Source organism: Lissotriton vulgaris, chromosome 10, assembly GCF_964263255.1.
Source record: "Lissotriton vulgaris chromosome 10, aLisVul1.2, whole genome shotgun sequence".
Classification (NCBI taxonomy): Eukaryota; Metazoa; Chordata; class Amphibia; order Caudata; family Salamandridae; genus Lissotriton; species Lissotriton vulgaris.
In genome coordinates, this window is record NC_141698.1 from 287413295 (window position 1) to 287436855 (window position 23561).

At 47.6% G+C, this 23561-nt stretch overlaps 1 protein-coding gene across 2 annotated transcripts in view; it reads right to left on the reverse strand.

The window, feature by feature from the left end:
- LOC147685143 (uncharacterized) overlaps positions 1–22688 on the reverse strand; it is a 261273-nt gene extending 238585 nt beyond the window's left edge. Inside the window, exon 1 of one of the 2 annotated variants that reach the window (XM_086941063.1) lies at positions 22210–22688. In XM_086941063.1, the coding sequence (XP_086797189.1) occupies positions 22210–22560 (351 nt within the window). In that variant the 5' untranslated portion in view covers positions 22561–22688. The remainder of the gene's footprint in view (positions 1–22209) is intronic. The other variant, XM_086941064.1, reaches the window with a different exon arrangement.
- Positions 22689–23561: the final 873 nt, after the last annotated feature.

A 23561-nucleotide genomic window follows, 5' to 3' on the forward strand; every position in this document is an offset into this window, starting at 1 on the left:
TCCGCGGAGTTAGTTGTTTTGGAGCCGAGAAGGCTCCAGGCGCCCCACTTGTTTCCCGGGCCCAGAGAGGCTCTTGGTTGCCGCAGTTTGTTTCCTTCGAGTCCCCAGAGAGGGGGACTCCAACGGCAGTGCACATTTGGAGCCAGAGAGGCTCTCAGCGGCATCCCTATTTCGAGCCTGTGAGGCTCCAGGCATTCCTTGAAGTGCGAGCCCAGATAGGCTTGTGGGGGCATATTTGTTGAGCCCTGCATGGCTCCCAGCCCACAGTTGAGGTAGAGCCCCAGAGAGGCTCTTGGGGGACAGTGCTTTTGCTCAGAGCCTGTGAGGCTCCCACGATGCCCCTCATCATCCTCTACAGCTGCCCAGCACTTCGTGGGCAGCTGCCACGTTTAGGACCCTGACATTGGGACACAGGGACAGTCACAGGTGGTGACTAATGTGAGTTCTGGCGCATTTATGATTTATGTGCCAATGTGAGTACTGCGCAACTGTGTGTTTTTGCTTACACCTCTGAATGTATTACGATGCATCATGTGTTTTCCCTCCTTACACCTCTGAATGAATGTTGTGCATTGCATCATGTGTTATGTTCTTACACCCCTACAGGTAGTGTGATATGTAGGTGGTTGTTTTCTCCCTAGTACAGGTGGTGCTAGTGAGGTCCTGGTAACCAGTAATTACTGGTTGTGTTCTCTATTTTTATATTGTGTACTACAGTGATTTTACTTCCTACAAGTGCTAAGTTCTAAAAGTGCTGATTCCTGACAGTGGTCCAGGTGGCCCTGTCTTGTACATATCCCCTGTAAATTCTGCCCGTGCCCCTGGCACATTGTAAAGTGTGTGTTTTTATCTAATGTGTTTATTGTAATACAAAGGCTATTTTTCTATATAACCTTGTGTGGAGTTTCCTTTGTGGTGGGCCTTGGGTGTTGTTGCTGGGGTGCGTGCGCAAATACTTAACTCATATCGCCTCCAAGTTTAGCCTTGCTGCTCGCGCCACGTTACCTAGAGGGTGAGCAGGGGTTATCTTGGCGTGTAACTCCCTTGCCCTGACTTAGGAGTGGTGGTCTCTGACTGACTTTGGCGCAAGCCCTGGCCAGCCAGGGATCCCATTTCTAACATTAGCCTTTTTCAGTTCTACTCTAAAGATTTATTTTTTGATTTGTGAATGCTCTTATTGTACGCATTTCTGGTCTATCTAAGAAGCTTTAGCTCGGGCGAGGAGGGCCGTTGTCTCCAATTCTTTTCTGTTAGCCAAAGATTTTTTCTTTCGATGTTTAGGGACCCATTGAACCAGGGATTTTTGTCTTTGGCATGAGTTCTTTTTAGATTTAACGGGGCTAGTGAGTCAATTATATCAGACATTGTTGAGTTGTAGTGGTCTGTAAGTTCACCGACAGTTGATAGTTTGGGGTGAGGGGGAGATCCATCTCGGATCGTGCTGTCGGCTTCTCTTAGTCGAGGCTTTTAGTGTCCCGGAGCCATAGTTTCGGTTTCACTGGTTGCACTGATCTTTTCTTAGGTAAGACCAGTATTTGGAAGGCAATAACATGGTGGTCTGACCAGTCACAGGGAGCAATTGAGGTTAGTCTGATTGCTGTATCCTTTGAGATGATCCAGTTCAGTGTGTCGCCTTTCGAGTGTGTGTGTATATAGAGTGCAGGTTTGAGTAAGTGATTGGTCAGCCAAGAAGTCTTTGAGGATGTTGACCTGAACGTCATGGAGGTCATTCCAATGAAGGTTAAAGTCTCCTAGGAATTTATCATTGGAGTGTGAGGAGGCATTTGCTATAATGATTTCCATGAGGTGGTTAATGAATGGGTCATTTTTACCTGGGGGGGTGGTAGAAGCAGTGCAGTTTGCACAGTTGGTTTGAGTCATTACTTATGGAGAGTGTGAGGTATTTTCAGGAGTCAAGAGGGTCAGAGCGGAACTGGGTAACGGAGAGGTCGGAGCGATGGATGCTGATGATACCGCCCCCTTTTTTTGTCGGTCAAGTCTTATAATGTTATAGTTTGGAGGTACCAGTAGATCCATGCAAGGTGAAGAAGCTTTGTTGAGCCAAAATTCGGTTAAGATTGCCATGTCAATTTCTTGATTTAAGATGAGTTCGGCAATGTCGGAGGCATGCTTCACTGCTGATCGGCAGTTAGAAAGAATACCAGAGAGCGGGGACGCAGAGTTCCCCATGGTTAAGTCGCAGGTAGGGGTGAATAAGGGTATTCCTTTTAGATTACTTCCATTTTCCCCTCTAGGAATAGTATGTAGCTGGGTAGCACATGTTGGAGTACACTGTCAAAATACATGAATTACTAAGCATGGCACCAACACAAAAAGAAAATAGCCAACTGGGTATCTCTTCTGTATAGTCTAAATTGTGTTTGATGTCAAATTAGGCTTTATCAAATGTCACATTGCCCAATACAAAAAATTACTTATCTGGTGATGTTGCCGATGTCGCTGTGTCGCAACAACAAACACCATAGTCCGAGCAGGGAAACTCCATTAAAAATCTTAGGCTTGACTACAAGCACAGAGACAGTGGTGAATAATGGCCCAGGTTTGGGCAATCAGCATACTACTTCATCTGCTAAAATTATCGTCAATAATTCAGATACTAATAAATTGACGATTGGCGACTTTCAAGATGTGTTTCCCATCCAAGACTGAGCTATTAACTCCTCTTTAGATATGCAGACCTTGCAACAATTAATCAATACATTAGAGATCACAGCCAAAGCTCTAAAATACCAGTCCCACAAGTTTGATATTCAAATTTCTTTATTAGATATGTTAGCTCAATACACATCAACAATTGACTCTCGCTTTGAATTTCACCATAAGCAGCTTACTCCTAAATGCTTATGATGCATCTACCTCCTCAGTTCCTAGAACATAAAAGTGCCTTTGTGCTATCCTTATGAAGAAGCTGCTAGGCCTTCCCTCCGCAGTTGTCGATGTACTTCAGGAAGTAAAAATGGATGGCAAAGCACAATCCACATTTGCAAATTCTCTAATTGCTTTGCCACCAATGGCTCCGCCAGGCATGTTTGAACAGTTACCATCACTTACAGTTCCAGTGGAGTCTAACAAAAAAGTACAGTCATGGAACAATGTCGTGGAACTCTGTGTGAAAATACATCCATGCCATGCGATCTCAAAATAATAGACAGTAATGAAACAACAACAATTAAAGCTGACAATCCCCGGCTATCTAAAACCGTCCCAAACCCACCAATAATTTCTGACAATGCAACAACTGGCTCCTGTAGCACTTTGCTCCTACAATTATCGAGATGCAAGTGAAAGCGACTCAGGAAAAAAAAAGGATAAGATCCAGAGAGCCGCCAAACAGGCCGTTACGATTGAAAATTTCTTTCAAACTGCAGAGTGGGATGACGCTGACAATATGAACATTCAGGAATCGAATCTTAGAACACTTTCTCAAGATCCAAGTGGTCTGTCAACTTCACAAACAAAATGTGCGCATAAGACAAAGTCTAGGTTTTGAAAATTCAAGTGAAATCAACTTTCCACTTTCAGCAGAAAAAGAAGCACAAACAAAATTAGACCTTAATCACTCCTCATCAGAGAAACCTTTGTATAAGTCGAGCGGGTGTCCAGCTAAATACTGTAAGGTCTGGGGCAAATGGCTGGGGCAGATGGATTAAACATGTCTCCTTGTAAATGTATAACTATATAAGACTCGAAGGACTGTGTAATGTAACCTTGCCTCCCTGTGCATGTAAAAGGTAATCTCAGATGAATGTTGCGATATATTGTACTTGACTGCTGCTGGTAGTTTCTGTTTAAAAAAACAATAAAATTATTTATCAAAAAAAAAATCACTCCTCATCAAGAGAGGAGGCAAATGTGAACCGCAACTCCTACCTATTCTGGCATACGCAGATGATGCGGTGTTGATCGCTAGGACGGGGTGCGGCCTTCAACACCTGATATCCTCGTATGTATCTTTTATGGACTCATTAGATCTAAGGCTAAACCACACTAAGTCCTTTTCAGTTATAGTGGGAGTAAGAAAAAGAGATAGAACGCCTTATCTCCATGTAGAGAAGGAGAGGATAGAGGTGCTGGTTTCCTTACCTTATTTGGGGGTTCTCTTCGATAAGGACTTGTCATGGACAAGGTTAGTGGAAGGAAGAAGGGGTGTAATGGAAAGAACCCTGTCTGCTGTAAAAACATTTGCTAAAAAATTGGGTTATAGGCCGCTTTTATAAATAAAAAACATTTACCAGGCCAAAGTTAAGGCAGCAGTAATGTACGGGACTGGAGTGTGGGGCACTGTAGATATGGGTGCCCTCCAAACTATTGAAAAAAAAGTTCTTTAAATCCTTAGTTGGCCTCCCAGTCTCGGCCTCTAACTATATTTTACATTCAGAATTGTGCCTCCCCTATATTACAGATACAATACAGTTGGCCCCCATCTTCTTGTGGCACTCAATTTGGCGAAGGGACACAGCACCACTGACGCAAACAATAATCAAGAATTGTTTGAATATGGATAACTGTAGGAGGTCCAGATGGTTGGCTATGTAGAAACACTTTTGAATAAAATTGGCCTATCAACTGTTTAAGGACCCATCTGAATCCAGAAAGGTCTCAAAGGAAAAGATTAAAAATATGTTTCTAAAGAGGGTGGAGTATGACAGAAAGGAACACTATAGACAGAAGCACGCAGTTGTAATCTTTAGCTCCAGTCCTCCAGTGACAGAGAGGGGATTATTTTTTTACTTGGCAGATGTCACAAATGCACAACATAGATTTATACTGATGAGGTTTCATTTGAACATGATTCCACTCATGTTAGGTTACCCTGATAAAACATAAATCACACTGATCTAATTGTGTGCCCATGTGACAAACTGTCCAAACAAAATGATTAGCACTTAGTTTTATTCTGTAGGCTATACGAGAAGGAAAGGAATGACTACCTAAAACCGCTATTAAAGAAAATGAATTTTAATCAATGTCGGGTGGCATTTTTTATTTTTTTAAGTTTATCTGACCCCTTGAATTGTTTTTTGTTACCGTTGTTCTTATGGGCCTGCATGAAAAAAAGAAAAAAAGAGGGGGATAGCTTTAGCCACTGGATTGAGCATTAAATATATATATATATATATATATATATATATATATATATATATATATATATATATTTTATACTAGATGAGATCTGATAGGGTAATGGCCGGTTTTATATTTTGGAAAATTCTTGAGTGTTTTTTAACTTTTAATTATGGATCAAATTAATTATTTTACTGCCTAAATTGAAAATGAATATTGAAAATAGGCTTTTTATCTTGTTATCTTATGATCATTTTGTATCTGAGCGAATAAAGGATTTGAATAGGAATATGAACCATCAAATCACAGGCTCCTTACCATCTTCAAGGCGGCACGGCAATATCAGTAGCTCAAGTCACAAATGAATAAAAGAATCAAAATCTACTCATTCAGCCACATTAGGCGCACAACTTGAATCAGAGCGTAAACGTTCATCAACAAACGCTGTAGCAATAACATATCACTACAAATTAGGAATTTCTCTTGTTGTAGGACAAGACCTTAGTGACATAAGATTAAGCAGTAAAAACCTAAATGAACATAAAATTATCCTGACAGCTAATTCGACTGTGCAATCTACAGCAACTTTTAATCATGACAAGTCAAGTAACAAGACAGTAGTAAATTCCAACTTGTCAAGCCTTCCACTACCATCAATGCTTTATTCTAATGTTGTAGCCTCTTCAGATCAACCTCTAACTAATAGAGTACCTGGCCTTACTGCCATACCTCATCTAGGAACAGGGAAACCCAATACAGAAAACACATGGATTGTCTGAGTCTTTGACCCACCCTGTCATGGTTATAACGTATATTAAAACAACTCAAGATGTTTCAGCTTTAACAACAATCTGGCACCCTTTTTTCACCACAAGCTAACAGCGATACACTGAAATGGGGTAATATAGCCAAACTCTTTGCTGCACATCAAAACCTTTGCCATTTACATACTAATGACATTGTTGCTATACAATTTATTCCTGCAAACATATTGGAACACAAGTAACCAACAGCAGTCACATGGTCAACCCAATCTGCAGTTAACACAATCTGTGAAAGTCCACAAATCTTAGAAGATTGGAAAATACTGATAACTCTTCCAAAAAAGCCTTGCTACCCAAAGGCACTTTTCAAGAAAGAACATGATCAAATTTCCAGCTAGCGTCCACTTAATCAAGACAAAACTCAAGAGCCATTGGTCATCGATAAAACTCAAAGACAACTGTCTCTCTTAAGAAATGCAGTTGGTCCTCTTCAATCAACAGAGTGTACTAAACTTCAATCATTAATTGTTTCCACTCACAATGCGGCAGGTAGATGTTGCAGGTTTGCCACACCATCAACAGAAAAACCCCAAGAGCATTGGGGATGGCTTGCCAGACTCTAATCAAACTGACTTGCATCGGAAGGACATATTAGTCTAAAGCTAAGTACTGAGAATAAGTTTGCAACCGTGTCTTTAGTCTCTTGGAATGTGGCAGGATTGGAAAATCTCCTAACAGACTCCAACGCAATGTCTTTCTTCACATCACATGATATCATATGTACCCAAGAATATTGGTGTCACGTGGAAATTCGGATGTAGGGTTACTGCGAGTTCTTCTCTCCTGCTACTGGATCACATACAAATGGTCATGCAATGGGTGGTCTTTCAATCTTTCTGACAACTTGTCAGGATATTTCAGTCTCCGAGTACACCATAAGTCAAAGATGTTTTATGCGATGAGTCCAAAAATTAGAGTTACAATTCCTGGAAGAGTAAATTATGTTTACTAAACGTGCATTCATATAGCGTCCCCAAGGAAAAATCAAAAGGTGAAGGAGTTGTAGCAGCTAATTTTTGTATATCAGGCACAGTCATGCCAAAGCTCATCTTCTGACTGGAGATTTCAATCGAAATCTGCTCCATAACCCTTTTTGTAGCACCGCATAAAAAACAGCGGACTTTCGTGGCTGACTCAAATGCAGGTAACAATGCCACAAAGAACAGACGCTATGGGTTGCAATTTGCTAGCCACTTTAGAGACGATATCTCTGCAAGCATTGAAAGGGTGCTTTCTGGAAGAGCAACCATCCCACACATTTCTCCCCGAAAAGATCAGCTCTTTTAGACTAAACATTATGTTCAATCTCGCTCTTAAATGCCATTAACTAATTTTCCATCTTTTTGTGTTGTGAAAGTGACCATATGCCCCAGAGCTTGTTTACAAAAAACGGTATCAAAGACCATACTACTCTAAGTTCCATCTAATCAAATGACGTTCATCAAACTGGAAACATGTCAGATACAAGCCTTTAAAAATCTACTCACCCACTTGCAATTGCGAGTGAAATTTTATCAGGTCTAGCTCTTTTTAGCAAATACAAGTCCCATCTTGCAGTGAACTTACGCTGGAAAGGAACAGGTATTCTGTTCATTCATAAAGTGAATGAGCAATAAAGATGCCATTAAATCTTGTTTAGATCTTGATGCGTTTGCTGTCTGTTCGAGGAAAGAGGTCAAATGTCAGTTTGTCTTTTTATTAATTGCTGCATGGAAAATTTCGTTAATTAGGTTTTTGTCAAGTGAGCGGTCTGAAGATCTCAGTTTTTTTCTCTAACACATAACACTTTAGTAATAAATACCATGTAAATGAATATTACAAATAATACAAAATATATCAGGAATTATGAAAACACTTGTTTTGTAATTAAGAATTGTGATGCAAAGAGTTACACAGGAGCAAAACAAATAAAAAAACTTTACATGGTGATGTGCAAATGACATATTTACAGAAACTATTTCTAAACGTTATTGTTTGTACACTATATTGTTTTATCAGTAAAACTGCATGTCAGTGAGAAATTGTGTGGCCATTTCAATGTAAAATCTGCTGATTGCAAATGGCAGTGTGCTACTACTTCACGCTTTAGTTATGCATTTATTAAGAGTGATAGGTTTTAAACATGATTTGAGAAACATTCCTGCCCCCGCCCTGATGACAAGGCTGTTAATGAACTAAAAGGCAAGCCAGGGGTCATGTTTATCCTATATGTGGCTAGATTTGTATTATAAATGGAGCAAACGTTTAGTCTAATAAATCAAACAGAGTTTTTGGTACAGCAGACATCCTGAACTCACATATTTGAAGGTACTCTCACATGCAGTAATGAAAATGGCAGCTCGATGAATTAAAATATTTGCCCACGATCACATAATTTGAAACCAGTTCATGGGTCAAGAGCATTACAATTAGGTCAAGTAGATTTTTTAAGTCACTAGACCTGCAGGTCTAGTAACCTTTTTATGATTTTTTGAGGCCTGAAATGGAGCTCAGAAGATGCTGCAAAATATACCATCTGGAAAGCAACGTTATCTAATAAGAGCAGCTCTTTGATTCATATAATTAACTACTGGGAGGTCCTTACTTTCTGGTCTCGTTAGCAGTCAACGGACTAACTCATTAATAAGATCTTCCATGTCTACCTCTTCACAACCTAGATTTACAAAAGAGCTCAGGATCCAGAAAAGAACCATTAACAAGAAGATAATATCACTCAAATCAGGGTCAAATCCCTCTTTACTTGCAGAAATAAAAAACCGTATGCAATTGGGATAAAAAAATCATTTGGCCTGTTGAAATAAAAACCCAAAGGATTTTTTGGATCATTATCAACTGTCTCAGTAGGGGTCAGAAGCTGTCAATATAAATGGGAATAATGTTACCCCTGAAAATTGGATCACACATATCAGCTTTTTGTATCATTTTTCAACAAAATGTCCTAATTAACAATTTAGTTATAGCAAGCAAAAATATGTGCAAGGTAAGGCCTGAGGCAACAGAAGTGCACATATTTCAATATGCGATAACTAACGCCCACAAGAATAGTAAACCTGATTCTGAAAAGCAGAGCCGATGGAGCACCCAGTCTCAACGGCATCCCTGCATCAGAATACAAATAGGACACTGAGTTTTGGTCTACGTCCCTTGAAAACTTTTTTGATTACTGAATCCATCCCTTCATCTTGGCATGGTTCGATTCTGCATCCCATGATTTGACCTCTGTCTATGAGTTCAGAGCAAGTGTACCAAGATAAAAACAAAATGTACAGGGCTCTTTATTGCTCATTTGCCTTCTGAATTCCAGCATGGTCGCAGGCATATTTGCCTGGTGCCAGAGATAAGTAGGATCAGTGATTCAAACGGGTATGAGAGGTAATATATATACAAAGCCAAACAAAGTATGTGCAGAAAACAAAATGAGGAATTCCACGTTGGTGTTTCTGATCATAAGGTGTCTTCATTCAGGAACACACTTAGTTTTCATGCGTAGACAGCCAATGTGTTTCACCCAGACATGGGCTTCTTCAGGGCTGTAATATCATACAATATATACATTTATTTACAAAAACAAACCAATGGCCAAGTATTGTTGAGTGCATGGTAGTTGGTGACTTGTACTTTGTCACACAGTTGTACAGGTCAATGTGTAATTCAGAAACAAGACCCTGAGATACAGGGCAATATCCAAGTCCTTTATTAAGTACATTCTTTTTATGCACAGATAATGGGTGGGTAGACAAGTTAATAACCAGATCATCAACAATAGTAGGTACATTCCTATTCATCGCGTTTGTATACACTCCATCCATTAACGTTTGTTCAGTTGGCTCTTTTGGTACCTCATCAGCACCCTGTCCTTTTCTACCATTTTTCCTCCTACCCCTCTCCTGGTTTTTCTTTTTGCTTTTTGTTCCCAATCCTGAAGCGTAGGACCTCGTCTAAAAAAGTCGAGGGGCATGCTACCTGTGCTGCACCTTCAGTTCCTCCTTCCCTGTTTACATCCTACAATGAGGATGCATCTGAGCTGACACTGATACTGGATGTACTGCATGCGCTAAGCGTGGCTGAGACATTGGTGTGAGGAACTTGAATGTTGTCAATCCTTGTGGCAACGGTAAAGATACGACCATTATCATAGTCACGATCGTCTGACAATCTTGTGAGCTTCCTACTCTTAACTGAGGATTGACGAGCTGCAATCTGTTCTTTTAGTATGGCATAGTTTTTAGTAGTAGCCTCAACCAAGTTGAGTTGTTTTATTTCCTCCTGGAAAAATGTTTCCGTCTGGAGCGTGGCACATTTCCTATCCCCATGAGCTATGAGTATCCTCATCATATTAAATGAGGAGTTGTGCAAATTGTTCTCCCACTCTTAAGAGCAGGTCTGGGTCTAGGTCGTCGAAGCTGGGGAATGTCAGGATTCTTAGACCCCTGGGTACCTTCTTATTCTCCAGTTGCCTCTTGAGGGTGACCCCATCCCACCACTTTGATAGCTCGTTTTTCTTAAGTCTTTCAAGTTTTTGGAATTTGAGTTTAAGCCTTTCCCTTTGATTGCCAACATTAGACACAACTAATTTGATTTCACTCTTCTGTTTGAAGAGATCTTTTGCTAACTCCTCCCTGTCGTCATCAAAACTCATTTTTGTCAAAGTAAATGTACATTGGGCATACAATCAACCCTAAGGTATAACTTTTATTCTGAACAGGCAGCCGGGTTATAGAGGATTGCACTGCCAGGACCAGTCACAACGATACAAAGTGTCCTGACCTGGACTTGCTTGCTTTTCGGACAAGAATTCTAACACCAGGCGAACTCACTTCTTATATCGAGTGGTAAGCGTACCCCTTACCACACATCTTTTATAGCCCTTCTTCCTCCTTTTCACTACTTCTCTCGTAAAACAATATAGTTTTTGGGACATTAGCAGTATCTTTTTTTTGCACTAATTTTATACTTGACAACTTAGTAGTATACCAGCCCTCCGTCACTACCCTTAGCACTGGTCTCCTTACTTCCTCTTTTTGAAAGGACCTTCCTCCCTCACTTTAAATTCCACACCTTACCCTGTGTGTTTTTTCACCATCAGCACTGTTATTACAAGTCACCAACTACCATGCACTCAACAATACTTGGCCATTGGTTTGTTTTTCTAAAAATGTATATATTGTATGACATTACAGCCCTGAAGAAACCCATGTCTGGGTGAAACGAGTTGGCTGTCTACGCATGAAAACTAAGTGCTTCTTGAATAAAGACACCTTATGATCAGAAACACCAACGTGGAATTCCTCATTTTGTTTTCTGCACATACTTTATGTTTAACTTTGTATATATATTGCCTCTCATACCCATTTGAATCATTGTAGGAATTTGTGGTCATGTGGCAGCTGACCATCTGAGGTGGGCAATATCCCATTACCGTTGTGACGGGTCCTGGCAGTACAATCCTCTATAATCCGGCTGCCTGTTCAGAATTTTAAAAAAAAGTAGGATCAGTCTTGCAGAATGAGAACTCTGCCAAGAAAAGAGAAGTTCTTGAATACAACTAGCGAATATGGGCAGTGGACAGAGAGTTGAATTCCCTGCTATGAGTGGTGGGTTGGATATTACATAATCGTTGCTACCAAAAGTGTAGCAGTGCACAAAGGATGTAGACATTTTTTCAAAGAAATACAGTATATTTATTACAACCCTCCAATATTCACCAGCTGCTACATGAACTAGCATGCAATGGCTACAGCTGAAAACACACGCTCTCTCCTGGAGTGCTGTATGAAAAAGAAAAAATAAGAAGTCCTCGGAAAACGAGGACTCGTGGAAGAATACACGGAGCCAGACAGAGAGGTGGTAAAGAGGTCATGCTCCACAGGAGGGACAAAGAGATGCTGAACATCGTAAAACAAATAAAGCAGATCAAATGCAAGCAAATATTAGTTACTACACACAAAGGCAATAGTATGTAATAGGCAGAATGCATTGCTAGGTAGGTTTCAGCATGTCCCAAATAGGTCTTTCAAACCAGACAGCTGTGCTATTTGGTAGGCTCCGACCTATAAAGGGCAGAACGCTATTTCATGATGCATTAGCTATTAAGAGGCCTCATGTCCTATTTGATTAAAGCAGTCTTTGCATTTTAGCTTACCACACAACAGTCTCAGATATGGAGTTTTGCTTTAACACAGTAATGGTGGTTAAAAAAAAAATTTGTAGCATGCAAAGTGTTTAGCCTACAAAATGATCTTGAGCACAGCACATGACAGAAGTCCAGTTAACAGTTATGGCTAATGGCAGAGATAGACTACACAGAGGTGTTCGTGGTGGCCAAATAGGCTGCAAGATTAGCCCTCCTGCAACCCCTGGTTTGAGAAGGAACCCTACGAAAATGCTGAGCTGACATTTTTTTATTCACATTGGACACGTACATCTTATATTAGTGTCTTATGCCCCCTCACAAAGGGCACAAGGCATCGAACCACTATTTTCAAGGGGTGGACAAGAAGTTGAGGCCCACAAAAGTATGTTGAACTTGTCCCAGTATCATTATCAGACACCGGGACACGTCCAGCAGCGCATATATGTTGTCTGTTTTCCATTCCCAACAGCAACGTGCAGGAGGTGAGGGGTCCTTTTTTAGGTCTCGGCCTAGCGTACACTGCGCAGCAGTGTCACGCAGCCGAGAATTTATGTCTCTTAGTGTGGGAGCTTGAACCCGCCCCTGTTCTCCATTGGCTGGCTTCCACAACGGAGGCCAGCCATTGGAGGGGAGGGGCATCACTCCTTTCAAGCGCCGTCTTTTTCGGATTCGGGGCGTGTTTTTTGCAGTTTTCTCGCCGTGACGTCATCCGTCACTCAACAGCAAAAACCGCGCCCCCCGAATGCGAAAATGTCGACGCTTTTCTGACGCCATTTCTGCCCGATCGCCGCTACAAGAAGTCGAGCAGCTGCCGAGTCCTCCGGTGAGTGCTTGCTGTCCTGCCCCCTCGGTGCTTGTGCTTGCTGTCCTGCCCCCCCTCGTTGCTCGTGCTTGCTGTCCTGCCCCCCCTCGTTGCTCATGCTTGCTGTCTTGCCCCCTCGTTGCTTGTGCTTGCTGTCCTGCCCTCTTGTTGCTTGTGCTTGCTGTCCTGCCCCCCCTCGTTGCTCGTGCTTGCTCTCCTGCCCCTCCTCATTGCTTGTGCTTGCTGTCCTGCCCCCTGGTTGCTTGTGCTTGCTGTCCTGCCCCCTGGTTGCTTGTGCTTGCTGTTCTGCCCCCTTGTTGCTTGTGCTTGCTGTTCTGCCCCCTCGTTGCTCGTGGTTGCTCTCCTGCCGCCCCCTCGTTGCTTGTGCTTGCTCTCCTGCCCCCTCTCGAGGCTTGTGCTTGCTCTCCTGCCGCCCCCTCGTTGCTTGTGCTTGCTGTCCTGCCCCCTCGTTGCTTGTGCTTACTCTCCTGCCCCCCCTCGTTGCTTGTGCTTGCTCTTCTGCCCCCCCTCGGTGCTTGTGCTTGCTCTCCTGCCCCCCTCGTTGCTTGTGCTTGCTCTCCTCCCCCTCGTTGCTTGTGCTTGCTCTCCTGCCCCCTTGTTGCTTGTGCTTGCTCTTCTGCCCCAACCTCGTTGCTCGTGCTTGCTCTCCTGCACTCCCCCTCGCTGGTTGTGCTTGCTCTCCTGCCCCCCCTCGCTGGTTGTGCTTGCTCTCCTGCCCCTCCCTTGCTGGTTGTGCTTGCTCTCCTGCCCCACCTCGCTGGTTGTGCTTGCTCTCCTGCCCCCACGTTGCTTGTTGTCCTGCCCCCCTCGTTGCTTGTGCTCTCCTGCCCCCCTTGTTGCTTGTGCTTGATGTCCTGCCCCCTCGTTGCTTGTGCTTGCTCTCCTGCCCCCCTCGTTGCTCGTGCTTGCTCTCCTGCCCCCCTCGTTGCTTGTGCTTGCTGTCCTGCCCCCTCGTTGCTTGTGCTTGCTCTCCTGCCCCCTCGTTGCTTGTGCTTGCTGTCCTGCCCCCTTGTTGCTTGTGCTTGGTCCCCTGCCCCCTAATTGGTTGTGCTTACTCTCCTGCCCCCCCCCTCGCTGGAAGCTTGCTGTCCTGCCACCTTGTGCTTGCTGTTCTGCCCCCTCGTTGCTTGTGCTTGCTGTTCTGCCCCCTCGTTGCTTGTGCTTGCTCTCCTGCCCCCCTCGTTGCTTGTGCTTGCTGTCCTGCCCCCTCGTTGCTTGTGCTTGCTCTCCTGCCCCCTCGTTGCTTGTGCTTGCTGTCCTGCCCCCTTGTTGCTTGTGCTTGGTCCCCTGCCCCCTAATTGGTTGTGCTTACTCTCCTGCCCCCCCCCCCCTCGCTGGAAGCTTGCTGTCCTGCCACCTTGTGCTTGCTGTTCTGCCCCCTCGTTGCTTGTGCTTGCTGTTCTGCCCCCTCGTTGCTTGTGCTTGCTGTCTTGCCCCCTCGTTGCTTGTGCTTGCTGTCTTGCCCCCTCGTTGCTTGTGCTTGCTGTCATGTCCCCCCTCGCTGCTTGTGTTTGCTTCCCTGCCCCCCCTCGTTGCTTATGCTTGCTCTCCTGCCCCCCTCGTTGCTTGTGCTTGCTCTCCTGCCCCCTTGTTGCTTGTGCTTGCTCTCCTGCCCCTCCTCGTTGCTTGTGCTTGCTGTCCTGCCCCCTTGTTGCTTGTGCTTGCTGTCCTGCCCCCTCGTTGCTCGTGCTTGCTCTCCTGCCCAACCCTCGTTGGTTGTGCTTGCTCTCCTGCACCCCCCCTCGCTGGTTGTGCTTGCTCTCCTGCCCCCCCTCTCACTGGTTGTGCTTGCTCTCCTGCCACCCGCTGGTTGTGCTTGCTCTGCTGCCCCCTCGCGTGTTGTGCTTGCTCTCCTGCCTCCCTCGTTGCTTGTGCTTGCTCTCCTGCCACCTCGTGCTTGCTGTACTGCCCCCTCATTGCTTGTGCTTGCTGTCCTGCCCCCTCATTGCTTGTGCTTGTTGTCCTGCCCCCCTCGTTGCTTGTGCTTTCTGTCCTGCACCCTCATTGCTTGTGCTTGCTCTCCTGACACCCCTCGTTGTTTGTGCTTGCTCTCCTGCCCCCTGTTGCTTGTGCTTGCTGTGTTGCCCCCCCTCGTTGCTTGTGCTTGCTCTCCTGCCCCTCCCTTGCTGGTTGTGCTTGCTCTCCTGCCCCACCTCGCTGGTTGTGCTTGCTCTCCTGCCCCTCCCTTGCTGGTTGTGCTTGCTCTCCTGCCCCACCTCGCTGGTTGTGCTTGCTCTCCTGCCCCCACGTTGCTTGTTGTCCTGCCCCCCTCGTTGCTTGTGCTCTCCTGCCCCCCTTGTTGCTTGTGCTTGATGTCCTGCCCCCTCGTTGCTTGTGCTTGCTCTCCTGCCCCCCTCGTTGCTCGTGCTTGCTCTCCTGCCCCCCTCGTTGCTTGTGCTTGCTGTCCTGCCCCCTCGTTGCTTGTGCTTGCTCTCCTGCCCCCTCGTTGCTTGTGCTTGCTGTCCTGCCCCCTTGTTGCTTGTGCTTGGTCCCCTGCCCCCTAATTGGTTGTGCTTACTCTCCTGCCCCCCCCCTCGCTGGAAGCTTGCTGTCCTGCCACCTTGTGCTTGCTGTTCTGCCCCCTCGTTGCTTGTGCTTGCTGTTCTGCCCCCTCGTTGCTTGTGCTTGCTCTCCTGCCCCCCTCGTTGCTTGTGCTTGCTGTCCTGCCCCCTCGTTGCTTGTGCTTGCTCTCCTGCCCCCTCGTTGCTTGTGCTTGCTGTCCTGCCCCCTTGTTGCTTGTGCTTGGTCCCCTGCCCCCTAATTGGTTGTGCTTACTCTCCTGCCCCCCCCCTCGCTGGAAGCTTGCTGTCCTGCCACCTTGTGCTTGCTGTTCTGCCCCCTCGTTGCTTGTGCTTGCTGTTCTGCCCCCTCGTTGCTTGTGCTTGCTGTCTTGTCCCCTCGTTGCTTGTGCTTGCTGTCTTGCCCCCTCGTTGCTTGTGCTTGCTGTCATGTCCCCCCTCGCTGCTTGTGTTTGCTTCCCTGCCCCCCCTCGTTGCTTATGCTTGCTCTCCTGCCCCCCTCGTTGCTTGTGCTTGCTCTCCTGCCCCCTTGTTGCTTGTGCTTGCTCTCCTGCCCCTCCTCGTTGCTTGTGCTTGCTGTCCTGCCCCCTTGTTGCTTGTGCTTGCTGTCCTGCCCCCTCGTTGCTCGTGCTTGCTCTCCTGCCCAACCCTCGTTGGTTGTGCTTGCTCTCCTGCACCCCCCCTCGCTGGTTGTGCTTGCTCTCCTGCCCCCCCTCTCACTGGTTGTGCTTGCTCTCCTGCCACCCGCTGGTTGTGCTTGCTCTGCTGCCCCCTCGCGTGTTGTGCTTGCTCTCCTGCCTCCCTCGTTGCTTGTGCTTGCTCTCCTGCCACCTCGTGCTTGCTGTACTGCCCCCTCATTGCTTGTGCTTGCTGTCCTGCCCCCTCATTGCTTGTGCTTGTTGTCCTGCCCCCCTCGTTGCTTGTGCTTTCTGTCCTGCACCCTCATTGCTTGTGCTTGCTCTCCTGACACCCCTCGTTGTTTGTGCTTGCTCTCCTGCCCCCTGTTGCTTGTGCTTGCTGTGTTGCCCCCCCTCGTTGCTTGTGCTTGCTCTCCTGCCCCCCTCGTTGCTTGTGCTTGATGTCCTGCCCCCTCATTGCTTGCACTTGATGTCCAGCCCCCTCATTGCCCCCTCATTGCTTGTGCTTGCTGTCATGCCTCCTCGTTGCTTGTGCTCGCTCTCCTGCCCTCCCTCGTTGCTCGTGCTTGCTGTTCTGCCCCCTCGTTGCTTATGCTTGCTGTTCTGCCCCCTTGTTGCTAGTGCTTGCTCTCCTGCCCCCCTCGTTGCTTGTGCTTGCTGTCCTGCCCCCTCGTTGCTTGTGCTTGCTGTCTTGCCCCCTTGTTGCTTGTGCTTGCTCTCCTGCCCCCTCGTTGCTTGTGCTTCCTGTCCTGCCCCCTTGTTGCTTGTGCTTGCTCTCCTGCCCCCCTTGCTGCTTGTGCCTGCTGTCCTGCCCACTCGTTGCTTGTGCTTGCTGTCCTGCCCCCTCGTTGCTTGTGCTTTCTGTCCTGCCCCCTCGTTGCTTGTGCTTGCTGTCCTGCCCCCTCGTTGCTTGTGCTTGCTGTCCTGCCCCCTCGTTGCGTATGCTTGCTCTTCTACCCCCTCGTTGCTTGTGCTTGCTGTCCTGCCTCCTCGTTGCTTGTGCTTTCTCTCCTGCCCCCTCGTTGGTTGTTCTTGCTCTCCTGCACCCCCCCTCGCTGGGTGTGCATGCTGTCCTGCCACCACGTGCTTGCTGTCCTGCCCCCTCGTTGCTTGTGCTTGCTGTCTTGACCCCTCGTTGCTTGTGCTTGTTGTCCTGCCCCCTCGATGCTTGTGTTTGCTGTCCTGCCCCTCGTTGCTTGTGCTTGCTGTCCTGCCACCCCTCGTTGCTTGTGCTTGCTCTCCTGCCCCCGTTGCTTGTGCTTACTGTCCTGCCCCCCCTTGTTGCTTGCGCTTGCTCTCCTGCCCCCTTCGTTGCTTGTGCTTGATGTCCTGCCCCTCGTTGCTTGTGCTTGCTGTCTTGCCCCCTCGTTGCTTGTGCTTGCTGTCTTGCCCCTCTCGTTGCTTGTGCTTGCTGTCTTGGCCCCTCGTTGCTTGTGCTTGCTCTCCTGCCCCCCCTCGTTGCTTGTACTTGCTCTCCTGCCCCCTCATTGATTGTGCTTGCTGTACTGCCCCCTCGTTGCCCCTCTCGTTGCTTGTGCTTGCTGTCCTGCCCCCTCTTAGCTTGTTGCTTGCTGTCCTGCCCCCTCTTAGCTTGTGCGTGCTGTCCTGCCCCCTCTTAGCTTGCGCTTGCTGTCCTGCCCCCTTGTTGCTTGTGCTTGGTCCCCTGCCCCCTCATTGGTTGTGCTTACTCTCCTGCCACCCCGTCGCTGGTAATGCTTGCTGACCTGCCACCTCGTGATTGCTGTCCTGCCACCTCGTGCTTGCTGTTCTGCCCCCTCGTTGCTTGTGCTTGCTGTCTTGCCCCCTCGTTGCTTGTGCTTGCTGTCTTGCCCCCTTGTTGCTTGTGCTTGCTGTCCTGTCCCCCTCGCTGCTTGTGACTGCTTCCCTGCCCCCCCTCGTTGCTTGTGCTTGCTTTCCTGCCCCCCTCGTTGCTTGTGCTTGCTCTCCTGCCCCCCCTCGTTGCTTGTGCTTGCTGTCCTGCCCCCTCGTTGCTCGTGCTTGCTCTCCGCCCCAACCCTCGTTGCTCGTGCTTGCTCTCCTGCCCAACCCTCGTTGGTTGTGCTTGCTCTCCTGCACCCCCCCTCGCTGGTTGTGCTTGCTCTCCTGCCCCCCCTCTTACTGGTTGGGCTTGCTCTCCTGCCCCCCGCTGGTTGTGCTTGCTCTGCTGCCCCCCTCGCGTGTTGTGCTTTCTCTCCTGCCTCCCTCATTGCTTGTGCTTGCTCTCCTGCCTCCCTTGTGCTTGCTGTCCTGCCCCCGCATTGCTTGTGCTTGCTGTCCTGCCCCCTCATTGCTTGTGCTTGCTGTCCTGCCCCCCCGCGTTGCTTCTTCTTGCTGTCCTGCCCCCTCATTGCTTGTGCTTGCTCTCCTGCCCCCCCCCTCGTTGCTTGTGCTTGCTCTCCTGCCCCCTTTGTTGCTTGTGCTTGATGTCCTGCCCCCTCATTGCTTGCGCTTGCTGTCCTGCCCCCTCGTTGCCCCCTCATTGCTTGTGCTTGCTGTCCTGCCCCCTCGTTGCTTGTGCTCGCTCTCCTGCCCTCCCTCGTTGCTTGTGCTTGCTGTCCTGCCCCCTTGTTGCTTGTGCTTGCTCTCCTGCCCCCCTCGTTGCTTGTGCTTGCTGTCCTGCCCCCTCGTTGCTTGTGCTTGCTGTCCTGCCCCCTCGTTGCTTGTGCTTGCTCTCCTGCACCCCCCTCGCTGGTTGTGCTTGCTGTCCTGCCCCCTCGTTGCTTGTGCTTGCTGTCTTGCCCCCTCGTTGCTTGTGCTTGCTGTCCTGCCCCCCTCATTGCTTGTGCTTGCTCACCTGCCACCCCTTGTTGTTTGTGCTTGCTGTCCTGCCCCCCCTAGTTGCTTGTGCTTGCTCTCCTGCTCCGCCTCCTTTGCTTGTGCTTGCTGTCCTGCCCCCTCGTTGCTTGTGCTCGCTCTCCTGCCTTCCCTTGTTGATCATGCTTGCTGTCCTGCCCCCTCGTTGCTTGTGCTTGCTGTCCTGCCCCCTCGTTGCGTGTGCTTGCTCTTCTGCCCCCTCGTTACTTGTGCTTGCTGTCCTGCCTCCTCGTTGCTTGTGCTTTCTCCCCTGCCCCCTTGTTGGTTGTTCTTGCTCTCCTGCTACCCCCCCCCTCGCTGGTTGTGCTTGCTATCCTGCCACCTCATGCTTGCTGTCCTGCCCCCTCCTTGCTTGTGCTTGCTGTCTTGACCCCTCGTTGCTTGTGCTTGCTGTCCTGCCCCCTCATTGCTTGTGCTTGCTGTCCTGCCCCCTCATTGCTTGTGCTTGCTCTCCTGCCACCCCTCGTTGTTTGTGCTTGCTCTCCTGCCCCCCGTTGCTTTTGCTTACTGTCCTGCCCCCCTCGTTGCTTGTGCTTGCTCTCCTGTCCCCCTCGTTGCTTGTGCTTGCTCTCCTGCCCCCTCGTTGCTTGTGCTTGCTGTCCTGCCCCCTTGTTGCGTGTGCTTGCTCTTCTGCCCCCTCGTTGCTTGTGCTTGCTGTCCTGCCTCCTCGTTGCTTGTGCTTTCTCCCCTGCCCCCTCGTTGGTTGTTCTTGCTCTCCTGCTCCCCCCCCCTCGCTGGTTGTGCTTGCTGTCCTGCCACCTCATGCTTGCTTTCCTTCCCCCTCGTTGCTTGTGCTTGCTGTCTTGATCCCTCGTTGCTTGTGCTTGCTGTCCTGCCCCCTCGTTGCTTGTGCCTGCTGTCCTGCCCCCTCATTGCTTGTGCTTGCTCTCCTGCCACCCCTCGTTTTTTGTGCTTGCTCTCCTGCCCCCCGTTGCTTGTGCTTACTGTCCTGCCCCCCTCGTTGCTTGTGCTTGCTCTCCTGCCCCCCTCGTTGCTTGTGCTTGATGTCCTGCCCCTCGTTGCTTGTGCTTGCTGTCTTGCCCCCTCGATTCTTGTGCTTGCTGTCTTGCCCCCTCGTTGCTTGTGCTTGCTGTCTTGGCCCCTCGTTGCTTGTGCTTGCTCTCCTGCCCCACCTCGTTGCTTGTACTTGCTCTCCTGCCCCCCCTCATTGCTTGTGCTTGCTGTACTGCCCCCTCGCTGCCCCCCTCGTTGCTTGTGCTTGCTGTCCTGCCCCCTCGTTGCTTGTGCTTGCTGTCCTGCCCCTCGTTGCTTGTGCGTGCTGTCCTGCCCCCTTGTTGCTTGTGCGTGCTTTCCTGCCCCCTCGTTGCTTGTGCTTGCTGTCCTGCCCCCTCTTTGCTTGTGCTTGCTGTCCTGCCCCCCTCGTTCGTTGTGCTTGCTCTCCTGCCCTGCAATTGGCATTGTAAATGACAAGGCCATTTATTTATGTTTTAAAAACAAAAACATAAATAAAAATAACGTCATGTGCAATGCCAATAGCTCTAACTTTAATAATGCCGAGGCTATTGCATTGTAAATGCTTGTTTCACCTCCAGCTGGGACGAAGAAAGAGGCCGAAGTTGAGGGGCCAACAGGCCTCCTGTTGTTTGAAAATTCTGACTGTAGGCGGCCTGAAACCTCACACTTAAAAGTAAACGCAACAGAGGGGAAACAAAGGCACACTGCTTGTTATCTCTTCATAGTTACTTGAGAGGCATGCTCTTGACTTCGTTCAGTCCCCGTATATAAGTGCATGCACTGTAAGAATGTCAGATGTGTTGGTCTGTCCCAGTATTTACACAAACAATTTCAATAGCACTGTTTTATTTCTTTTATAGTGCTACGCATCCCAATGCAGGGTGTCAGACCTCTTTACAAAATATACACATTATACACTGACAATAAATCATGTAAGTGTGTAAATCAATGTACAAGATGAGTGACATGAGAGAGGGCTGCAAGGTAAAGGAGTCACATGTCCATATCTCACTCTGCTATATTAGAGGGATCACAATTTATGAACTTCAGGTAACAAGAGGATCTCTGTGTTAAAAGTAGTAACCCACTTACCTATCTACATAAAATAATTATCTGTCATATGCATGTTACATGATGTGTTTAGCAGGAGACACATTAACCTTCCACACTACTATGATTAAAACGTGGGACCTCACAAAACACAGATCTCTCCCACAAATTAACTAACCTCTGGAGTTCTCTCACCATTACAACTATTCCTTGAGATTTACTGGGCACCTGTGCAGCAGATGCCTAAACCCAATCGTATATTTTAAAATGCAGACTGCAACCAATTAAGCAGAACAGATCTACTGCCATGCTTCTCCTGGGTGCCAATATATTTGTGGCAGGGTTTAAAAAAAAAAAAAATGTTAATGTATTCGTTGAGGCCCTTATTTTGCATCAGGATTGCGTCACTTTTTTTGACACAACCCCAACGCAAAATCCAATTTGGTAAATCTCATGATGCACTTAAATTTACTCATAATATACCTGATAAACATGTGTGTGAAGGTCTTAATATCTGATGTCACTTCCTGTGATGTCATGTGCAATCATGCTCTGTGATGGCACGTGTCATGCTTTCATTTGCATACTACCTAACATTGTTAGTCCCCCTACTATTTTATGACCTGTGGCCTGCCCTCACATATTATGTGCAAAGAAGGGCAATGGTGCAGCGTAGGATAAAACGTGTCTGTAAAAGTTTTAAGTTTATACAGTGAATGACCTTAGGATGCACATTTCAGATGGAAGCAATTTGTGACGTAAATCGTTAATAGTCTGTCTTAATTCGATATGAAATTATTTTTCAAATGTATTTGTATACTTTTCTATAATTTTATGTGTCACTTTTTATGCTGTAACCAGTGTTAAGGGTCGAGTCCCAATATGCCATGTAATGTGTGATAGTAAACCAAGAATTCTGCCAACTTTTCAACTCTGCAAGTTACAGTAGTCACAATCGTCTGTCTTTACAATCTCTGGGCCTCCAGTCGGCCACTGTACTGCCCTGACTACCAACATTGCTCCCAAGACGATTCGCTACTTGACCTGACACGACCCATCTTCAGGGCTGGACACCTAGGGTTACCCATCTGAGCAGCGCAGATTTGGTCTAGCCACACAGGTGGCACAACCTCGGAACCAATCTCCTAGGATAGCACCCACCAACTATTTATGTCCCTCCTCTGTCCCATCCATTATGTCCACCTTTACCATGGTTACATCCAAGCCCCTCCCATGCATCCACTCTCCTCCCAGTGGTCCCTCACCTGCGCTCTATCGTTCCTCTCACCCCCCTTGTCCCCTCACTCATTCCTTGACCGCAGCCTTTCGCTGTCTTCTCGCCACTCACCTGCGCAGCCAGTGCAGAGTCTCCCTCGGGCATCCTGCCGCAAAAGCCCCCACGGGCCTGCAGACTGTCTATTGTGCCGGCGGAAATCATTGAGCGGCCTCTGCGGCCCCCAGGGCTACGAGAGGCCGCGGTCTCCGCTTCCCAGACCAGGCCCCTGCTCCAGCATCTCAGGCGCCCCGCCCCCTTGGCCAGATGCGTCAGGGGCTGGAGCCGCGCCCCCTCCGCCAGTGGCGTCACGCACGACAGGCAGGCCTCCTCCGTCAGAACGTCATGGGAGATCGGCCCACAACAGTAACGTAATCCAATCGTGCTAAGTGACGCCTCCGAGAGGGTAGTTTCTTGCCCTCCCATTCCTTAAAATGCGAAGTCTATCCTTTGGATAAAGTCTGTTCCGTCGGTTCGGAGTGCTTCAACTGTACTTGGAATGAGAGAAACAATGGCCACATCTATCACTTAGCGATGATGTCATTAGTCCACTCAAAGCCCAGCTGTAGATATGGAATGTCAGTACAGTGCGTGCCATTGCAATAGAAGAAAGACTGCAAAAAAAGGAGAAAAGATACAATGTACAAGCTGAAGCCGCATTTTACTGAAAATGTCTGTAGCCGCATTGTTTAGCTTTTATGTGGCAGGGTGGGGTGAAAATACAACGGACGTTACGGACCTGATTGTGGCCGAGGCTAATTGAAGCCTTCTACTCCACTGCTTTCATCCATATCATGGTTGGCGCTTGGCGGCAATTTACTCAAGAGAAAAAGATCGCGTATTTGTGCATGCCGGATTATTAAAGGACTAGGATCTGACACCTCAATAATTTGTGGAAAATCTCAAGTATTCATGTTTCAGTACAAGTCTCCATTGCCTTTAGCAATAATGATTTGACATAGCCTATTCAGTTCTAAAACACGTGTGTAGTGATTTCGGTTTATATTCCAGTGTCGAGTTTTTAATTTAAACAAGTAAATATTGGATTGAAGTGATTGCCCCCAATTTCTGTACTTGCCTTGAAATCGAAATAATGGCAGTACATGGAAAATAGTGGCTAGGTGGCAAGGCTACCTGAAGCTGCAGCTGGACTTGCATGTGAGGGGTCTCAATGAATTAATCTCCCGTGGAAATAATGTGATACTTTCGTCACTGCCTCCCTGGAGAAGAAAGGCCAATGTTGTACACATATTCATTGCGGGATGCAAACTGTCACCTCCCACTGGCATGCTTAAGATAAAAGCACATTCCATGGCTGGACATGTGTTCATGGCACGGAAAAGATTTACTTCTTAGCTTCTGGTTTTGGGGAGTTGAGAGGCGTGGGCTTTAAAGCCAACGCCTCAACATAAATCAGCCGGATGCAA